At 36.1% G+C, this 22,266-nt stretch overlaps 3 protein-coding genes across 3 annotated transcripts; all 3 read left to right on the top strand.

Moving 5' to 3' along the window:
* The first annotated feature begins 1,066 nt into the window (after positions 1–1,066).
* LOC107840602 (transcriptional elongation regulator MINIYO) lies at positions 1,067–13,282 on the top strand. Its single transcript, XM_016684514.2, has 10 exons — positions 1,067–1,556; positions 4,195–5,176; positions 5,840–5,958; positions 6,054–6,238; positions 7,522–7,627; positions 7,707–7,964; positions 8,108–8,296; positions 8,399–10,603; positions 11,608–11,817; positions 12,955–13,282. The coding sequence occupies exons 1-10, from the start codon at positions 1,365–1,367 to the stop codon at positions 13,159–13,161; spliced, it is 4,653 nt and encodes a 1,550-aa protein (XP_016540000.2). The 5' UTR covers positions 1,067–1,364; the 3' UTR covers positions 13,162–13,282.
* A 1,389-nt stretch (positions 13,283–14,671) lies between these two features.
* Positions 14,672–16,829, top strand: LOC107880046 (acetylserotonin O-methyltransferase-like). Its single transcript, XM_016726965.2, has 3 exons — positions 14,672–15,221; positions 15,866–16,218; positions 16,360–16,829. The coding sequence occupies exons 1-3, from the start codon at positions 14,798–14,800 to the stop codon at positions 16,660–16,662; spliced, it is 1,080 nt and encodes a 359-aa protein (XP_016582451.2). The 5' UTR covers positions 14,672–14,797; the 3' UTR covers positions 16,663–16,829.
* Positions 16,830–17,470: 641 nt separating this feature from the next.
* LOC107880045 (acetylserotonin O-methyltransferase-like) lies at positions 17,471–20,010 on the top strand. Its single transcript, XM_016726964.2, has 3 exons — positions 17,471–17,941; positions 18,936–19,288; positions 19,576–20,010. The coding sequence occupies exons 1-3, from the start codon at positions 17,506–17,508 to the stop codon at positions 19,876–19,878; spliced, it is 1,092 nt and encodes a 363-aa protein (XP_016582450.1). The 5' UTR covers positions 17,471–17,505; the 3' UTR covers positions 19,879–20,010.
* The last annotated feature ends 2,256 nt before the right edge of the window (positions 20,011–22,266 follow it).

Genomic DNA, 22,266 nt, shown 5'->3' with positions numbered 1-22,266 from the left:
TCACCTCACTGCAATTCCTAAATACATATCAGGAGAAACATAAAATACATATTAACTCACTGAAAAAATACATATTACCCCAATTGATAAAGCTCTACAGAAATCCCTAAATATATAAGAGTAAATAAAAATACATATACAACGAAAAAATACCTCTTTCTCCATGTCTTCTTCAGATTCACTAGCACAAAGAGTTCTCAACATCGTCATCAACATTGTTTGACTTTTCAATTTCTTTTGCTTTTCTTTTCTTCTCATATTTTTTTAATTAGTTCGCCTTTTGGAGAAGAAACTTTTTTCAACCACTTTTTTCTTCAAAATATCAGCTATCTTTGAAAAAATTCAACCAACAACAACAACAAATCAACCCAAAATCATCTACAATATTCATACAACTCCGATTATCTTCTATTTATCGCAACAAAACAAAACCCAGTTCCAATTCTCATCCAAAATTTAATTTTTTCAACTATATCAACTCATAAAATATCAAATTTAACTGAAAAACAAACAAAACAAAATTCAGCAAATTCGATGACCTTGATTCTCTGTTAACAACTACAAAAATCAAAACCTTAAAGATGAAATGGAGAAATTATTTACAGTGCAAAATTTAAAAAAAAAATATATTGAGAAATTGATAACAAGCAATAACTGAATTAATTATTTACCTGAAATTGTGGAACAATAATCGTGGAAAAGACGTTAAGAAAGAAAATTTTTGAAAGAGAAAATCTGATAAGAAGCATGAAAAATGGTAAAGTATAAAACAATTAAAGGAAAGAGAAAGTTTTAAGCGTAAATAATGGAACCTGCTTTTAAGATGCGATAATTGTGGTCCCTCCACTTAAAATAATGCTACAAATGCTACACAAGGTAATTAGGAAAAAGAATTGCTATTTTTTGTAATTTAGTACTTAGATATGCTAACATATGTATTTTTTCTCTTCGACTTTTGGCACTTTGGGCCCATTGTGTATACATTTGTTTTGATTAATAAAGTGGCCCCTTGGTCTTTAATTAAAAACAAAAATATTAAAATGCTAATGTTCCTCCATTTTCACATAATTTAAGCACATTTTTGGACCCTTTTCGGCTAGATAGATTTATATGGAGTATTATTTTTAGTCAAATAAACTAAACATCTGCTAATTAAAACTGTAATCAATGATAATATTATTGTGCTTATTACTTTATATATACCCCTTCAATATACTTTTATTAACATATGTTAGCAGTTTTTCTTTTTTCTCTAACTACTCAATTGCAAGATCGTCTCTTTCTTGCTTAAAGTTAAACCCCAATATACCTGCAAAAACCCCTCCTCCTCCCTCAAACTTGGATATAGTGTATCAGTGAAGAACATGGACCCAAAGAAGCCGACCGCTCAAAAGATTTTTGGAACTGTCACTAATGAAGATGATGCTTCTCACCTGGTGGGTGGCATAGTTGAAAAGGGGTTTTCAGAACAACAATTTGAACGACCTACTACTTGCTCTCAGCCTCGCCCTACTGTTCTTCCTTTTCCCGTCGCCCGTCACCGCTCTCATGGTCCAGTAAGCCTCTCTTCTTTGCTAATGATCTGTGCCTATTTTAATTGACAAGTTTTATTTGAGTTCCCACTTTCTGTGAAAAATTGATCTTTATTGTCATTACTACAAACGTTGCTGAATCTTTCTCCTTTGAGTTTCAGTGATTTCTATTTAGTACTCCCTCCGTTCCCAAATAGTTGTCACCTTCAGCTTCTTCGAGAGTCAATTTGACTAATTAGATTAATTCAATATTTTACAATAGTAACATTTAGGTATCCAAACACTGAACGGCAAGTACTAGTAAATGCAATTTGTCATATCAACAACAACAACATACCCTCCCACATAGTGGGGTCTGAGGAGAGTAGAGTGTACGCAGACCATACCACTATCTCAGGTCAAGTAGAGAGGCGGTTTCCGGTAGACCCCCCGGCTTAGGACCGATAGCAGTATAACAAACACAAAACATAATGTATATAAACAAGTACAATATGCAAAATAAACTAACACCACTAGCCACAAGATAATGCTACGGCCACAAGATAATACTAAAAAACAACTATCCGAAACCATAGACATCACTCGACATCACATACAAGAAACTTCACACACAAATAAAAAACACTCCCCTACTATTACCGACGCACTCCCACCCCCTAACCCTCTACCCTAATCCGCGTCCTCCATACCTTCCTATCGAGGGTCATGTCCTCCGTAAGCTGTAACTACTCCATATCATGTCTAATCACCTTCCTCCAATATTTCTTTGGCTTACCTCTACATTAAAACCATCCATAGCCAGTGTATCACACCTCCGCACTGAAGCTTCAGAGCCCCTCCTCATCACGTGCCCGAACCAACGTAACCTCGCATCTTGTCCGCCATCGAAGCCACTCCCACTTTCTTCCGAATAAATCTCATTCCTTATCCTATCTTTCCTGGTATGGCTACACATCCATCGCAACATCCTCATCGTCACCTTCAACTTTTGGATGTGGGAGTTCTTAACTGGCCAACACTCTGCTCCATACAACATAGTCGATCGGACTGCCACTCCGTAGAACTTGCCTTTAAGCTTCGGGGCGCCTTCTTATCATATAAAACTCCTGAAGCGAGCCTCCATTTCAACCACCCTGCCCCAATACAGTGCGTGACATCCTCGTCAATCTCACCATTGCTCTGAATCATAGCACCCCAGATACTTGAACTCTCCCTTTTCTGAATGGCCTGAGAGTCTAGTTTCACCACCACGCCAGCCTCATGCAACACATCACTAAACTTACACTCCAAGTACTCCATCTTGGTCTTGCTCAATCGAAATCCTTTAGACTCAAGGGTCTGTCTCCAAATCTCCAACTTATCATTAACTCCTCCCGAGTCTCGTCAATTAGTGACACATCATCAGCAAATAACATACACCAAGGCACTTCTCCTTGAATACACCGCGTCAAAACATCCATCACCAAGGCAAATAAAAAAGGACTAAGAGTCGATCCATGGTGTAACCCTATCAAAACCGGAAAATTCTTCGAATCCCCACCTACCGTCCTCACACGAGTCTTCGCGCCATCATACATGTCCTGAATCGACCTAGTGTACGCCATAGGCACCCCTCTAGCCTCCAAGCACCTCCACAGAATCTCCATGGGAACTCTGTCATATGCCTTCTCAAGATTAATAAACACCATGTGCAAGTCCTCAAGATCAATAATTTTGTCATATTAATATGATGAAAAAACAATCTTAAATTGTTGATCAAAGTTCATATCGTTTGACTCTCCAAAACCGAAAGTGTGACAAATATGTTGTAACTGGGGGAGTAGCAGCAGCAACAACAACAGCTAAGCCAAAAAAAAATATTAGAACTTTATCTGCTGGCATAAAAATATCTAGTAGACTCATCGAAAGCTAGACCTAAAGTGAATGTACTAACAATCGTAAAACATGTTTCCAAATGGAGTACCTCGTATGTATTTTTTTTTCGGGCTATGAGGAATATGCTTTGTGTGGCGGATGTGGCGGGTGTCTCTGGTTTGTGTGCTTTGTATAGCGGGGTTAGTAATCCTAGGACTGTGTCCATAGGTAGGAGCCCCTAGTCAGGAGGTTCTGGGTGTGGCAGGTGTCTCTGGTCTATGTGTGTATGTTACTGCTAGGTGGGGGTCGTATTCTAGAGGTCCTATGGCTTACCTCTTATCTTATATTGCGCTTATCTACCTTATTTTCGTATTCTCTGATTTCTATTTTATTATGTCTTATTCCTTTTATGTTATGTCATCCATCATGCTTCATGTTTCATTACTCTCCTGTTTACTATTCTCTATCTTGAGCCGGGGGTCTATCGGAAACAGCCTCTCTACTTCTTTGGAGGTAGCGGTATGGACTGCGTACATTTTACCTTCCCCAGACCCCACTTTTGTGGGAATATACTGGGTTCGTTGTTGTTGTTGTTGTTGAGGAATATGCTTTGTTTTGGCACATTATAGTATAAAAGTAACCTTCTTTTGTTTTAGTCCGTGTGAAGTTGGGATAGGCTCTTGATGAACACGTTCAAAACTACTTTTTGATAGTCATATGTGAAGAAGGCACCACGAACCTTTTTGATTATCTGGGTGTAGTTCTGTTACTTGAACTAACATGTGCATCTCTCTGCATATTTGTATAGCATTGGACCCCAAAGGTTGAAGATGTTTGTGGTAACAATGATCACGATGGTGAAGATAAAGAGGAAGATTTCACTGGAATGGACCAGATTGGAGCCTTTGCTAAGCCCGTGGAAAGAAAAGAGAATAAAGGGTTGGATTTTAGTAGGTGGCGAGAGATAGTGGCTAGTGATAATAGTTCTGTACCATACAAGAGGGAAGAAAGTGCGCGCAAGTTTAAGTCAACATCAAAAGAGCCAAAGTTTGTTGCAGAAGTATCTCGAAATAAAAGCAACTCAGATGAATGTACTCCAGATAAATATGGAAAGAGTGCTATTTTGTCTGTAGAAGATGGTGCAAAATCTCAGGATGTCAGCATGGAGGATCAGCATATGGTTCAAGAGCAAGAGGAGGACATGGACATCGATCAGGAAGGCATGGAACAGAGAGCTAATCGTTCTGTGTTAGCAGAGCACAGATGTCGAAATGGAATCACTGAACACGAGGAAGAAATAATTGGGGATATGCATCCTAACGCTCAGAAACATGACATTTCTGCAAACAAAACTGATACTAGCTTCGACTCCCAAGAAGTGGAAGGAATGCAGAATGCCAGCAGTCTCGAGAGTCAAATTGATGCTGAGAATCAAGCTCAATTAGCGAGAATGTCAGATGATGAAATCGCTGAAGCGCAAGCTGAATTAATGGCAAAACTTAGTCCAGCAGTTTTGGCAGCATTGAAGAGGAAAGGCCAAGAGAAGTTGAAAAGAGGAAAATTTAGTAAATCTGGTTCTCATTACAGAGGCGAAAAGGGTAGTTTGCTGTATCAGATGAAGAATGCAACCTCACAAGGCACACTGAAAAGTGTAAAAGATGATACTCCAAAGTTGAGTGCAAGCACCAGTGTATGGGATGATTGGAGTAAAAGAGTTGAGAGTGTCCGAGAAATAAGATTTTCTTTGGATGGCAGTATTGTGAAGAGTGAATTTGATGTTCCGAAGAGTGGTAAGCCTAAATGGCTAAATTAGTTTCTACCTTCAAAGCTCATACTTTCCAGTACTGCAGGCTCCTTTTTTTAAAAAATCTTTTCTTTCTAGTGTATGATTCATCTGAGGAAGAAATAAATTTAATGATATGCCATGCCCAACGATCTTTTGATATTGTCTTCCTTGCATAACTGATTCTGCTAAGGAACTTGGTTTGTTTACTTCTCTTATATGTAAAGCTCTGCATAGCTGCCTTAGCTTTAATGGACCTACCAAAGCTCCTAACTGCTTAGTCATGAGGCCACAACTTCCCTCTGGCCTCATCAAAACATCAAGGTTTCTTGCTCAAGAGTGCCCTGTTATATTTCCCAGCTCCAGTAACTTCTCTTTTGTCTCTCTGTAGATAGGCAAGTTTTTTCCTTCCTGATCACTGCTCCCATTCTCATCTTCTCATATCCATTTAGCAGTCTGGTCATCGAGTGGGTTGATAAGCCGACATAATATCTGATTATTCTAAATAGGTGCTGCTCTCAATCAACTTCCTACAGATTTGTAGAGTGCCTCTCTTGTTGTTATGTATGTCTACGTTGTGTCTCACCTGATTTGGCATTTTCTGAATCTTATTGTTAGGAATGCCTCAACCCATGAAAGATATTGATGGGTATGCCCCGTTTTGTTTCAGGTTATATATCAACTTATGCTGAGCAAAATCTTTCTGAGCGTGACTATCTACGAACTGAAGGTGATCCTGGCGCGGCTGGTTACACCATCAAAGAAGCAGTTGCTCTGGCAAGAAGTATGGTTAGTATATTGAATTTTGAATCCTTCGGATGTTCAATATCATGCCTTTTTGTGTCTAATTATGTGTTTTAAGTATTTGAGCTCATTGCCTACAGGTACCTGCACAACGTACATTTTCTTTCCATCTTATTGCATCTGTGCTTGATAGAGCAATACACAATATTCAGCAGAATCAGCTGGGGTGTATCTTAAGATCTCAGGACAGAGATGGATTTACCGACTGGGAGGCCATTTGGGCTTTTACCCTAGGCCCAGAACCTGAGCTTGCTCTATTATTGAGGTGTAGCTTTAAGTGGTTCCTCTTTGTTCTTCTTGGCCTTCTCTTCCTTGTGATATGCTAAATGATGGCTTGTCTATGAGATAGTGCCATGTCTGTTCATTTCGGTGAAATAAATATTACCTGTTTTCTATGTAATTTCTTTTTTTGGGTTATAGACATCGGTGATATTGCATTTATGTTGTCCATGCATAACCAATATGCATTTTTTCTCCATCTGTCCGTAATCTTCCTTGCTTTTAGATTTCCTTTCACCTTTTTCTTTTGAGCCTCCACTTGGAATGGGAGTGGGGGAGGCTGTTGTGGTGAAAGGGCAAGGTCTTACCTGTTTAAGAAGACAAAAGCATCAAACGAAGTGTTAGTCCTTTTTCCCAGGTGAAAGTAAACAGCCTCTGGGTAATTGATTTTGTTAACTTCTCAAAATTATTTGAAAAACGACTATAAGAGAATATCGTGGGTAATAGGTGGAAATTGTGAACAACTTCTGAGAAAAGTAGGATGGTTGGGTTAAAACTATTAAGTGTAAAGTTGATTGCAGAGCTTGCAAGTAACTGAATTATCTCTCACAGTTTTTGTTTTTGGTGAACCTCCTTGTAGAGTATCTCAATTTCTGCAGCACATAGATTCCTCTCCCCATCCCACCCCTCTTTTTTTTTTTTTTAATTTTAGTGTACCTTGTAGAATCTCAGAACCAAACTAACCCTTTAAAATCTTTTTTTTCCCTGGATGCCCCTTGTTAGGCATAGCCCCTTCTAAAATGATTGGGTGGTCCGTGGTCGACTGATCAGCCGATTGTTAGTGCTCTGCTTAGCGTTCTGAGAAGTCCATGGTTCATGGTTGAAAGTTCCAATGTCACGGACTCATGGACTTATTACTTCACAAGAATTTGAGATTCTTTCTGATCTCACTACTCAGCTTAGTAGTTGGTGTTGGGTAAAAACCTTGGGTTCATAGACTAAACTACATGTGTACCTCTTCAGTTTTGTCTCATAATAAAATATGAAACCTGAATGATTGTGGTTTGTTTCAAGGAAATGAAGTTGATTGCGTATGCCTTATTTGTAATTTTCACATTTTAGTTCAAGGATATCGACTACGACTAGTTTCATGACAGCATTTCTATCGGAAAATAATATACTTCAATATCTCACATGTTAAATTAGGATTCCTGGAAATAGAACTTTGCTACGCATGGAACAAGATCAATTTTCTCTGAGACAACAGCTGTTGCATTCTTTCTTTACCCAAAGGAAGTGTTTGATGAAAATGCATTTTTTTACCTGTAGGATGTATCTGGATGACAACCACAATTCCGTAGTTCTGGCTTGTGCTAGAGCCATTCTGTGTGCTCTTACCTTCGAGATCAATGAGGAGCTTTTTGAAATTGTGGAGGTAAGACTTGTGAACTTTATTGCCTCTTTGAACTGTGCATTGGGTGATAGTTTATTCTTGACCTCTATGTTCTTATCAGAGGATACCAACTCTTCAGAGGGAGGCACCTACTGCTCCTGTCTTTAGAAGTCGACCAGAGATCGAAGATGGTTTTTTCCATGGCGGTTTCTGGAAATATAATGCAAAACCTTCCAATATACTTCTTTTAGCCCGTGATTATCTGGACAAGGACGAAAGTGAACACACTATTCAGGATGATGTTGTCGTTGCTGGTCAAGATATAGCTGCAGGATTGATTAGGATGGGGATCCTTCAAAGGATACAATATCTCTTGGAGGTATGTCTCTTCTGATGGACCCATGCTTCTTTCTTATTCTAGCTTGTGATTGTGGGAGCAACTTGTCCATTAATGCTGACTGCGGGTTGTTTACTGTAGCATGACATGCTATCTTTTTTTTTTTTTTTTTTTTAAAATGCCAGACTCAGCCTTCAGCAGCTTTGGAAGAACGCCTGATTTCCATATTAATTGCGATAGCTAGGCATTCACCAACATGCGCAACTGCAATTGTGAAGTGTCAACAGTTGGTTCAAACGATCATCAACATATTCACTAGGAAAGCGCAAATGGAGATTAGCACCTCAATGATCAAGTCAGTTACACTCCTGAAAGTAAGCATTAAGAATCCATGCTTGAAACATTTGTGCCTGAAATAAATCTATTCAAATTTTAAGTTCATTCCAACGTTTAAATATTGTTCTTTAATGTGACAGATTTTGGCTCGATTTGACAAGAAGAACTGCCTAGAATTTATCAAGACTGGAATAGTTCAAAAGATGATATGGAACTTGTATAGTTATACCTCTTTTGACCAATGGGTAAAGTCTGGAAAAGAGGCTTGTAAGCTTTCATCAGCGCTTCTGGTTGAACAGTTACGGTTGTGGAGAGTCTGCGTGCAACATGGATATTGTGTGTCATACTTTGCCGATCTATTTCCTGCCTTATGCATTTGGCTGAACGTTCCTGCATTTGGGAAGCTGATTGAGAAGAGTGTCCTCAGCGAATATACCACCATAGCCAAGGAAGCATACCTTGTACTCGGTGCTTTAACTAGAAGACTGCCAACTTTTTATTCCCACATGCAACATTTGGATGGGGATACTACAGAAGAAGCAGAGAACTGGTGCTGGGCGCAGGTTGGTCCTATGATTGATTCCGCCCTAGAGTCTATTAGGATAAAGGAGATGCCAATCCTATCTCGTCTATTTGAGGGGCAAAATGAGGAGAAATTAAATGGTGATATGCAGGATTCAGCTGTTTCGCCCTTGCTGTGGTTGATATCTTCAATTATGGACATGCTTTCTGCGGTGCTTGAAGCTGTAATCCCAGAAGATAATGCAGAGTTGCGCGATTTGACTCTTCCATGGCTGCCAGACTTTGTCCCTAAGATTGGACTAGCAATTTTGAAAAATGGACTTATGAGTTTTTCAAGCGTAAGTAGTGCAAGCCATGATGGTGCTGCTGGAAGCAGTTCGTTCCTTGAGTGTTTGTGTTATTTGAGAAAAAAAACCCAACAAGAAACATCAATAGCATCCAATAGTTGCATCCAGGGATTGTTGCGAGTTGCTTGGTGTGTTGATAAACTGATCTCAGTAGCTCACAATGAACCTCGGAATCCATTGCAATACCAGAGTCTTACAGGAGAGGAGAAAACTCTTGCTGCTGGGATTCTCCACTCCTCTCTGCCTGAGTTAAGAACTTTGATGACAAGTTTAATGGAATCAAATGGTTCTGAATGGCGTCATATGCAATCAATTGAGACGTTTGGTAGAGGTGGTCCAGCACCAGGAATTGGTGTAGGCTGGGGTGCCCCTGGTGGGGGATTTTGGTCAAAACATATTTTATCAGCTCAAGTAGCTGCACGATTGTTCATTTACTTGCTTGATGTTTTTCCCATTGTATCTGTCAAAGATCAGTTTACAACTGAAGGGATGAACTCTTTAATACAAAAAATAAATTCTGTCATGGGTGCGTGTTTATTGCTGGGGCCAACGGATAGTTCTGCAGTAGATAAGCTGCTTGATTTCTTGTTTCAAGTTCCCACTCTAAAGTACATTGATTTCAGCATCCGCCAATTTCTTAATCTTAATCTGGGTTTTCAGTCTTTCGGGTGGGTGTATCAAGAAGAGGACTATTTACTGTTGAGTGATGTCTTAGCTTCTCACTTCAAGAAGAAATGGTTGTCTGCGAAACAGAAGCGTAAATCTGCTGCTGGAAATGAGCAAGTATCCCATAAGAATTCTAAAAAAAACAGTGTTCTATTGGACCCCATTCCTGAGGAAATTTCTGAATTAAAACCCGCCAGCCAAGAAACTACATGTTTGGTGTCTGAGTGGGCTCACCAAAGATTGCCTCTTCCCTTGCATTGGTTTCTCAGTCCACTCTCAGTGCTTTGTTCTGCCAGTCATGATTCACTGGATTTTCTTAAAGTTGCAAAAGGTGGACTCTTCTTTCTCTTGGGGGTTGAACTAATGTCCACATTCCTTCCTGCTGAGTTGCAAACACCAGTCCGAAATGTGCCTATAGTATGGAAATTGCACGCGTTGTCTGCAGCTTTACTTTCTGGAATGGGCATTTTTGAAGAGGAAAATAGCAGGGATCTCTACAAAGCTTTGCAAAATGTCTATGGACAGCTTCTTGATAGGGAAGAAAAAGTTGTTGCAAAGAACCTGAAATTTAAGACGGACATACATGAGAACTACTCCACATTCATTGACAATCTAGTTGAGCAATTTGCTGCTGTTTCTTATGGTGACATGATATTTGGTCGTCAAGTAGGAGTCTATCTGCATCGATTTGTTGAAGCTCCTATAAGGCTTGCTGCATGGAATGCACTGTCTAATGCTTGTGCTCTTGAGCTTTTGCCTCCTTTGGATAAGTGTGTTGCTGCAACTTGTGGATATCTTGAACCTGTTGAGGTATTGCTTGCTTAAACATTATCAGCAAATAGCCAAATACATTTAACACTTGAAAATCACATAATTATTAAGTTGTCCTTTCATGTAATCAAAGCTCTATGAATTCCTTTTCTGTTCTCTGGATGTTTGTTCATTACACAATACCTTCCAAGTAATCTAGAGTTTTATCTTGACTGTTGGATAAACCAGGATTCTGGCAAGGCATCCCATACAGGAAAATTTGTTTGCTGTTTAAGGATATTAATATGATTTTGTTTTGATCCCGAAACAATGGGATATCCAATACCATCCTAATGCAAGTTTGATATGTGTTGGTCCTAAATAGACGCTCTGAGTAACTTACTGATGGTTTTGAAAACTCACTTGAGAAAGCTTAAGTTTGACAGTGATCTAGATCTGTCATTGTCTATGAGTGTGCTTACTGTGCAGCTATAACGACTTAGTAAAATGTGATATACTTCATGTTGTTTGTTTCATGTTCTATTTGGAAATTGGGAGGAAAAAAAATACTCCAGACTTCTTTGCGCTCTGCCTCCCTCCTTGCACTTTATATCCCGAAACAAAAAGGAAATAGGAAAGAGAGACACAGGGAAAAGGAAAAATGCCGTTTCGGGGGAGCGGTTGCTTCTGGCCATGTATCAGTTACAAAAGTAACTTGTATGTTATGTATAAAAATAACTTTGTATGTTCAGGATGTCATATATAAATCGAGATAGTAATTGATCTTGTTCAGTATCCTGCCTTGCGCAAGGCACTGACGCCTGTGAGCAAGACAGTATGGCAACAAAAGGTTAGAAGGTAAAAGGGAAAGATATTGGAAATATGATGATAACTATGGCATTACTAGATGTAGTTTTGAAAATAGTGAATCAATAGATTGATTGTGTTGTCTAATTTTTATAGAAGGCCAAGTCGAGTTGAGGAAAGCTCTTACAAAGTTTCTGCTGTAAACAAAGAATCGATTATGCTTTGCTTACTTATGGATAATTATTACTTTGATGCAGGATGATGAGAGGATGTTGGAAGCTTACTGTAAATCATGGGTTTCAGGAGCTCTAGACAAAGCAGCACGCAGAGGATCTGCTTCATTCACTTTGGCCTTGCACCATCTATCATCTTTTATTTTCCAGACTTGCTCTGAAAACATGCTTCCTTTGCGAAACAAGCTCGTCAAATCTCTGCTACGAGACTACTTACGTAAGAAGCAACATGAGGTATGCAAATTTGTAACTTTAACTGCTTTGCTAATCCCTTATTTTGTTGTAAACGGCTCATCTCGAACTGTGATTTGAGGCCTGAAGCAATGCACAGAGCAGAATGTCTGCTTTGCACTTGCTTACATAGTGCATTAGTGAATATGTCAAGGCTCTAAGGCGTGTGCCTTAGCAAATTCCGGCCAACCAATGATTTGTTTTTTTTTTTTAATATTTACAAATTAGGTCAATTTCTAAGGCTTATGGCCTCCATCTTGAAGAGGATGTCGCTAGCGTATAGATATAGCCGGTAAAAAGTATATGACTAATCATTAAGAAGACATTATGAACACATACATTATAATTAGGAAATGTAAATTAGAAATCAAAATTAAGCTAACTTATTCCTTTCTTTTAAAAATGTAAATGCTCTCTATATTTGATTCAGAATTTAAAATGGGTTCTCAACTCAATTGATATGGTTTTTCTCCATATAAACTTAATTTCAGTTCTTCTGTATTTTTTTTCTTGATTTTGCGTCATTATTCACTAATGCTCATGCTTCGGTGAGCTTTGTCTATAAGTGTACGTACAGCAACAACAACATACCCAGTATAGTTCCACAAAGTGGGGTTTGGGGAGGGTAGAGAATTCACCTTTACCTCAGAGGTAGAGGTAGAGCGGCTGTTTCCAATAGACCCTCGGCTCAAGATGTCTAGAAAAAGTACTGAAAATAAAAGAAACAACAGACGGTACTAAAAACAACATATAGTAGCAGAACAATACAGCAACAAAATACTACTATAATTAAACTACATGAAACAATTGATAATAACAAAAATCGAACAAGAAACAAAATTAATACTACGATGGACAGCAAGACAACACGCTCCTACCTACTAGTATTGGATACATTCTTACCTACTAGTTATGTCTTTTCACATTTAACAATGCTCCCTTTTGCTGATTCAATTTGCTCGTTCAGAAATTTGTTGGCGTGCACATCAACAATGAAGTAGAGCAGATGATTCTGAAATTCTGCATTTCTTGTTCTTGGTAGCTTTAGTAAAACAAATGACAGTATCACAGATATAAAGTCTAGAAGTGCTGTTTCTGGTTCTATGATTTCTCATTAACACTTGTTTTACCCAATTGCAGGTCCTTTTTATTAACTTAATCGAGTACCAAAGGCCGGATACCAGATCCGAGCCATTCCTGAAGGATGATATGCCCCTTCAAAGTTGCGATGTGGTAAATAGATTACAGGTTTTGAAAGAAGCTTGTGAAGGAAATTCCTCATTGTTGGGTGAGGTTGAGAAGCTCAGCTTTGTGATCACTATTAGGAAACAACATGTGGACACCTAAACTCTTCTACTTGCTAAAATCTTACACCAGAGATGTATATATGAACTCATTTGATGGTAGGAGATTAACTCTTGTACATCTTCGTTAATTTATTACTTTACAAAAGAAAGTTTTCTGCACATAACTTGTCTCACTCTGTTGCTGAAGGCTTGTTTGAGCCTTGAGGTGCATTTAAGCCTTTGGAAAAGTCTAGGTTGAGAAAGTTCCCTAGATGAATATATGATTTTTTTTTAATGCTTCCTTCTGGGCATTTTTATCTGTATATTTAGTTGCTACTCTTCACGGGAGTGTGTAAACTAAACTGATCGAATTGCTATAAAATTTGTATTTGACAGTACAATATAGCAATTTGACAGATTTTTCGATTCCTTACACTGGTATGTTTTAAAAAAATTAGTTGTGCGCTCATTGACATCCCTATAATGTAGTGATGGAATTTGAAAAAACTTACTGTACTTTATTAAAGCAAGCAATATATTTTTTCTATCGAGAATTTTATAATGGAAAATTGAAATGTACCAAATGAAAATAAAATAATCTTGATTATGTATTCTAATGAAATGTCATTTTTCAGTGAATACTGATAGTCTCGTGTAACTGATTTAGGTAAATTAATCTTAGTTGATTGGTTTATTTGAGTTAACTTGATTTCAGATAATGATATATTCTAGATTCTCCAAGTACGTCGTGATTCTTGATTATAGGTGTCTCCATCAATTGATTTTCAAGTTGCACCAACTTAGATCTTTTGCAATCTTTCCCAATATAGTATATGGCCAAACAATTCTCGTTAGTTGGTATTCAGTTTTTCATTTTCACGTTCGACAGGTTAGGAAAATGAAAAAACATGTTAACTGAGGTTGGGCCAATTTTCTGGGTGAGTAGTCATTGAGGTTGCTGAGATATTGGACAAGAAGTTACTTGGAAGATGCAATACACACAAACACTGAATTAAGAATTTCAATACTATATTGGTGTGAATGAATTCTAAGCTTACAATTTAATTTAACTGATTATACAGTGTTTGGTTGCTTTATTTTTTACGTTATCAGATTAAGTTTGCTATATGATCGAGTTACATATCATTGCATCTCAAAATTTAACCGTAAAAGATAAAAGATTTATTAGTTGCTATATCAGTGTGCAGAGATTAAACTCATTATTAATCCAAAATAAACAATACGTCCTTGATCAAATTAAGGTCTAGGATTTGATTTTGGAAATGGTGTCACTTTTGTTAGGAAACATTTTTTTTTACCTTCAAAGACACATCTAAGAGCTAGTCGCCAGCTGACAACTATTTAAGTGTGTGACCATTTCATCTATATATTAGAGAAACAACATTTTGTGTTTTTAATCGTCTTCGACACGTCCTTTTACGTGGAGGCCCAATTCTGAATCAAATGTCCGTTGGTTCAGAAGTGACTCTAAAACACATTTTCACGTGTTCCTAATTTAAAAACTTAAATTATCAGATGTATAACACAATTTTATTTCTTAATTATGTTAAAGAGAGTAACATCATCAGACATGGATTAGTTGTAGTATGTAACTATAAAAAGGCTGAATCACTTAATTAGCTTACACCACTGAATAGCAAAATCTTCTAGCTTTAATTTCTTACAGCAGTTGTTACATGGGGCAAGAAACAAATGGAGTTGTAAGGTTAATCCACAAAGGAGAGGAAGAATCTCAAGCTCAAGAGGATATATGGAATTGCATATTTGGTTTCACTGAAATGGCTGTTGTTAAATGTGCTATTGAATTGGGAATTCCTGATTTCTTGGAAACACATCAACAACCTGTTTCCTTAAACAAACTGTCCAATGTACTTGGCTGCTCTGCTTCTTCGTTGTATCGAATTCTGAGGTTCTTGACTAACAGGGGAATATTCAAAGAGGTGTCCACTGAAAATGGCGAAACAGGTTATGTGCAAACACATGTTTCGCGTCTGCTTAGAAGAGATGGAGAAAATAGCATGGCTGCTCTTGTCTTACTTGAAAGTAGCCCAGTTATGCTTGCACCATGGCACTACCTCAGTGCCCGCGTTTTGGCTAAGGGTATGAATACGTTGAATCATGTGATCATCTTATCTTATTGAAGGGTTGTGGGAGGTAAATGGGCGGGATTAAGTCAATTTGGCTAAATCGAAATTTAATCTGCCTAAAGTTTGCTTGGATCAAATAAGTTGGGTTCACATAACAAATTAGAGCTCTCTCTAACATAATCCAAACACATCTTTTTATATTTTGCTTTTTAAATTTGGAAGAAAAAGAAAAGTAGGCAAGTTTGTGTTTCTTAACTTGTTAATATAAGTTCAAATCACATTTTCATAATCCCCATCTCATTAATAGAAAATAATTGATTTTTCTTCCTCCAATCTAATCTAATTTGGTAGTTTAATAGAAAAGTTTAAAGAGTTAAAAGTGAGACACTAATCACGTATGATATCATCAAAATATTACAAATATTTTCTTCTATTTAATGGCAGTAAGATTAGAATCTAGGACTTTTGGTACTATATTCGTTTTTATGGTTCTAATACTCGTGTTAAAGTGAATGACAATGAGAATTGAATACCTAAAAGCACTGATTCTATACTTATTTTTAAAGATTTTGATATCCTATTAAATTGTATAATTATCTCTGATCCATTATAAAAGATACACATACTTTTAATTATTATTATATCATATTTCGACAGAAAATACTGCAGCATTTAGTGCGGCTCATGGAAAGGATGTATGGGAGTATGCAAAAACCAATCCAGAGCACAGCAAGCTGATCAACGACGCACTGGCGTGCCATGCGCGGGTGACAATGCCTGCTGTTATCGATAATTGCGCGGAGATATTCAAAGGGATAGAGTCATTGGTGGATGTTGGAGGAGGTAATGGAACAACTCTTGGTATGTTGGTGAAGGCATTCCCTTGGATCAAAGGGATTAACTTCGATCTCCCTCATGTTGTCTCTGTTGCTCCTCATTGTCATGGTGTTGTGCATGTTGAAGGGGATATGTTTGATTCTGTTCCCAATGCTCATGCTGCTTTCCTCATGGTAAGTTGTTTATCTCATGTTCACTAAAGATGTATAGTACAATAAGATGACGTTTGGTAAGTTTCTTTATATACCTAATTAAGTAAGGAAGTTCTTTATTTCTATTTCGTTTTCCTTTGTTTTTTTTCTTGTGAATATCAGTCGGTTTTACATGACTGGGGTGATGAGGAATGCATTCAAATCTTGAAAAACTGCATAGAAGCTATTCCAAAAGACACAGGAAAAGTGATAATTGTGGAGGCTGTTCTTGAAGGAAAAATAGGCAAAGAAAAAAGCCTCAAGGATGTTGGTTTAATGTTGGATATGATAATGATGGCTCACACAAGTAATGGAAAAGAGAGAAGTGCAAAAGAATGGGCTCATATTCTCACGGAAGCTGGATTCAGTAGGCACTCTATTGTGCAAATTCCTGCTATTGAATGTGTTATTTTCGCTTATCCTTGAGTTAGATCTTTTCGTATGATTGATTTTATTGTTATTTGGATTTAGTTTTGGGATCACTGTTTGGATTAATGTGGGATAATTATTTTGTAATTTAAATATTGTTGTGTGTCCTTACCTATGTATTGTATTGGGTATGTTATGGTTTTCGAATATTATTGTATCTATCATATTATTTGTCTAATTTAATTATTTGAAATAGCTTTTTCTATTTGAATATTTAATATAAGATCTGATACTTATTGAAATCGCATATTTTTATTATAAGAAAAATATTTTTATATTAGATATTTTTTCATTTCAAGATTCAAACTCAAAATTTCATAAAAAGTCAAAGAAATCCTACTATGATAGCAATCAAAATACATACTAACAAGCATGTCACGAAAAAAGAACAAGGTTATTATGAGTTATCTCGTAATGAAACAAAAATTACAATACATTCATATAACCTTGAGAATATATTCTGCTTTTTCATGATGAAGGATGCAAAATATTTGCAAATTAAAGTAACTCATACTTAATGAAACCATCCTCCCAAATTTCTCTTTGAATTTCGTCTTTAACACTGATAATAAATTATTACTGTAATCGATTGAAAACTGATCGATACCGTATGTATATATAGGTGCACTCGTACGATATTAATAAGTTCAAACCATGATTAATAGGACAAGTGACAAGTTTCATTCTTTGTTTTGCCACCTCATTTCATGCTTTGACACTTGCCAAATATGTGTCAAAATTTAATTCGATCTTTCAGAAAAAAAAAAGATCATAAAAGTCATTTATTCAATTCTTATTCTTTTGAAATAATTTTTCCAACACACATACAGTATTATATGCATGGCGGAAGAAACAAGTGGAGTTGCAAAATTAATCCATGAAAGAGAGGAAGAGTCTCAAGCTCAAGAATATCTATGGAATTGCATATTTGGTTTCACTGAAACGGCTGTAGTTAAATGTGCTGTTGAATTGGGAATTTCTGATTATTTAGAAACCCATAAACAACAACCTGTTTCGTTAAACCAATTGTCCACTGCATTTGGGTGTTGTGCTTCTTCCCTATATCGAATTCTGAGGTTCTTGACTAACAGGGGAATATTTAAAGAGGTGTCATCAGTTGGAGATGGTGGTGATGTTTTGGGTTATGTGCAAACACCTATTTCTCGTCTGCTGAGGAGAGATGGAGAAAATAGCATGGCTCATCTTCTCTTACTTCAAAACAGTCCATTTATGCTTGCACCATGGCACTACCTCACTGCCCGCCTTTTAGATAAGGGTAAGTGTACCTTGTCATCATCTTATTTAGGGCCTATGGGTGGTAAATAGATTCGATTAAGTTTTTCTCTTTTTCCATATCCTGTACCCGCATGATTCGCACCGGTAGGGCCCATTCGGGGTAGCGGGATTTTTTCATACCCAGTCTCGAATCCGAGAGAGGAGCAACCTCATCCACTGCTACACATGCTTTGGTGGTTCAATTAAGTTAAATAAACTTGATCAAAATTTAATTACATTTTCTCTTAGTTCACTTATTTACTTTGAATTTTTTACATTATTTAAGAAATAGAGTAAATGAAATTACTTTTTCATAATAAATTTGGGTTTGAGTTGTATTTGGACTAATAACACTATTTAATCCGCCTTAACTCAATAATTTGATTGGTCATTTCATATTCATTCCTTTGATTAAGTTAGAGAGGGGTCATAAGTCAAAATGTTTAATTTATATCTGATTAATAAAAAATTATAGATTTTGCCACCTTTGATCTTATTAAATTTGGCGGTTTCACAGAAAAGTTTAAAGTGTTAAGCACACGTAAATCAGAGGCGGAGTGAGGAGGATTTCAACTGAGAGGGTTCAATATTCAAAGAAAATTTAGTTGAAGGGTTTTCACACCTACTATAACCATATAAAAAATAATTTTAATCATGTCTAAATAGTATATTTTTCCATCGAAGGGGTTCGGTCGAACCCCCAAAAGGAGGCTAGCTCCGCCTCTGCACGTAATCATATATCATTATCATGAATATATCTTTTTCTACTTCTTAATCGCAGTGAGATTAGAATCTTGGACTATAGGTACTGTATTCTTTTATTGTTCTAATAGTACTCGTGTTAAAGTGAATGACAATGAAATTTGAACCTAGGAGCACTGATTTTATATTTACTCTCAAGATTTTGGTACCATATTATTAAATTGTATATCTCATTCAAAGGATTCATCACTAAAAATGCACATAAATTATTTAATTATATTGTTTCTCGACAGAAAATACCTCACCATTCAATGCTGTTCATGGAAAGGATGCGTGGGAGTATGCAAAAAACAATTCGGAGCATAACAAGCTAATCAACGACGGTATGGCTTGCCACGCCCGGATGACGACGCGTGTCATTATCGATAATTATGCCGAGATATTTAAAGGGATAGAGTCATTGGTAGATGTTGGAGGAGGTAATGGAACAACTCTTGGTATGTTGGTGAAGGCATTCCCTTGGATCAAAGGGATTAACTTTGATCTGCCTCATGTTGTCTCTGTTGCTCCTCATTATGATGGTGTTGTACATGTTGAAGGGGATATGTTTGATTCTGTTCCCAATGCTCATGCTGCTTTCTTCATGGTAAGTTGGATAAATTATTTATCTTCTATTCACTTAAAAATATAAAATAAGATGATGTTTGATAAGTTTGTAATTTGATTAAATTGGTTCATAAGTACAGTTTAATTAACTCATTTATGTGTTTGATAAATATTCAAACAATAATGTCAAAATCAATCAATAATCATAAAGTGATCACCCTCAATTTGAGATTGCTAAATGCTTCTTTTCAAATATAACACATTTTCTGTCAAACTAAGGCATGTATATCTGGCTAACATTGTTTTTTTATTTCTTGTGAATATCAGGCGGTTTTACATGACTGGGGTGATGAAGAATGCATTCGAATCTTGAAAAATTGCATAAAAGCTATTTCAAAAGATACAGGGAAGGTGATAATTGTGGAGACAGTTCTTGAGGAAAAAATAGGCAATGATAAAAGCCTCAAGGATGTTGGTTTTATGATGGATATGGTAATGATGTCTCACACAAGTAATGGAAAAGAGAGAAGTGCAAAGGAATGGGCTCATATTCTGAGTGAAGCTGGATTCAGTAGGCACTCTATTGTGAATATTCCTGCTATTGAATGTATTATTTTGGCTTATCCTTGAGTTGAATCATCTCTGATGACTTGTTTTCGTTGCTTGTATTGTTATTTTGAGTTTGTTTGATCTGTTTTGGGAACATTGTTCGGATGAATATGGGACAATTTAATTTGTATTTTGGATGTTGTATTACACTTCGAATGAAATTTTATTTCGGAGTGGACTCTTATAGTCGATTAGTGAATATTACTCCATTGGATCCGTATATATCACAATGGGACCTAGTCAAGTTGACAGTAACTACATTACAATAATTAATCATTAGTATATGGTTCAAATACCTAAAGAATCTTTATAAACTAATATCGACTCGACAAATTTTCCACTTAAACCAATTGCCAATTTTTTTTTCCACTGAATTAATTATTGCAAGTTGAAGTTTTAGCTATCTTAATAGACTAGTTATTGTAGAATTGTGTAAGTGACTTTATACTCCCTCCGGTTTGAATTAGATGGTCCTTTTAGCTTTGACACACCCATTAAGAAACTCAATAATTAAAAGTATATTTTACAATTTTACCCTTCGTGGCATTGTAAAATTCAATAATCAATTAAGCATGAAAACTTGGTGCAATTATTTCAATTCATGCATGCATAAATCTACTCTTGAAAAGAGAAGAAAAAGTAAAGTTTCATATTTAAAGTTAGTATTGAAAATATAAAATTGTTCCTTTCACAATTTTGAAAAATGTGATTATATTTAATACTATCAAGGATAGAATGAAAAAAATATGTGTAAAATAGTCTTGATTTTACAACTTGAACAAATAAATTAAAACAAATATTTTTAAAAAGAAGGTCAACTAAAATAAAATGGAGGGATGTCACCACCCGAACTAGGGTCTGGCCGTGACGGATATCCCGAACCATGAAGGCCCGAAACGCTCTTCTCTATCTGTTAATCATGCACAACATTCAAATAATAAAAGAAGATCGCGGAAACATAATCAGCTACGAAAACATGGTCAGTTCTGAATTCAACATAAGTATGAAAACTGTAAATCAACATCTAAATAACATCTGACTCAATCTGCGAAATCTCTACTACATGAAAATCTAACAACTGTCTGAAACTGAGACAAGACACTACTAAAACAAAAGGAAAAAACTAACCACGAAAACCGACCACAAGTAGTTGGTTTTTTCAAATTTTTGACCACAAAACCGACCAAAAAAAGTGATCGAAAAAGTAGTGGTATCTTTTAAAAAAAAAGACGACAAGTGGTCGGTCTTTTTAAAAATATATATATATATATATTTAAAATTTATTATATTATTATTAAAATTAAAAAATTAACTTTAGATAGGAAAAAAAAAACCGACCACATGTGGTCGGCTTTTAAAAAATTAATAAATAAAAATCGAAAAATCGACCACTTATGGTCGGTTTTTCTGAATTTTTTTTTTTAAAATAAAATTGCAAATCTCAAATACAACATTCAACAACAACAATATACAGCAGTCTTAAGCATGAAATTTATAAGACATTTAATTCAATTTATCCCGAAATCAAAACATATAACTTGAGCATAAACATACATAACATGTCTTTATCATTCATTTTAAAAATAAAGTTTCAATCAAAATTTTCAAAACATCAGTTAATTTCTGAACTATTCTAAACTAACAAATCCATAATTCAGCAAGTGATGGAACAAAACTAGGCCTTGGTCTTGGAGGATCATTGTTATCTCTAACATAATATTTCTTTGACTTGACCACACCGTATTTTCATAAAAGAGATGCATATCTTAATCGATTCGTAGCTACATCAACATCTGCTGAAGAAATTGGTATTCCTTCGCTCAAGTACTCCCCACATATCCAGCTTCAATTACACCACAATCTCTGAATGTTATGATAAAATAAAGTTAAATAAAGTAGTTCAACTACATAAATGTATTTGCACGCATTGACAAAATATATACATATTTATACTATGCTTAAAAATCGAGAACTACGCACATGCAAAAAAGTAAAGGATGGATTTTTAATTTATTGGATTTTTAATTCTAGCAAAATTGATTAAAAAAAGTTCACTTTTAAAGTCACTGGCACTTAAGCATTTTCAACTAATAAAGTCACCAACCACATCACCCCCTAAACACATTCACTATTAAAGTCACCAAAACTTGAGCATTTTTAACTAATAATAGTCACCAACCACATCACCTCCTAAACACTAATTCACTATTAAAGTCACCAAAATTTAAGCATTTTCAACAAATAAAGTCACCAACAACATCACCTTCTAAACACTAGTTCACTATTAAAGTCACCAAAACTTAAGGTTTTTTAACTAACAAAGGCACCAACGAAACTAATGCACTATTAAAGTCACCGGCACTTAAGCATTTTCAACTAATAAAGTCACCAACCACATCACCTCCTAAA

The sequence above is a fragment of the Capsicum annuum genome, chromosome 8, assembly GCF_002878395.1.
Source record: "Capsicum annuum cultivar UCD-10X-F1 chromosome 8, UCD10Xv1.1, whole genome shotgun sequence".
In the NCBI taxonomy this organism is placed as follows: domain Eukaryota; kingdom Viridiplantae; phylum Streptophyta; class Magnoliopsida; order Solanales; family Solanaceae; genus Capsicum; species Capsicum annuum.
This window is presented reverse-complemented; position numbering and strand designations above follow the sequence as displayed.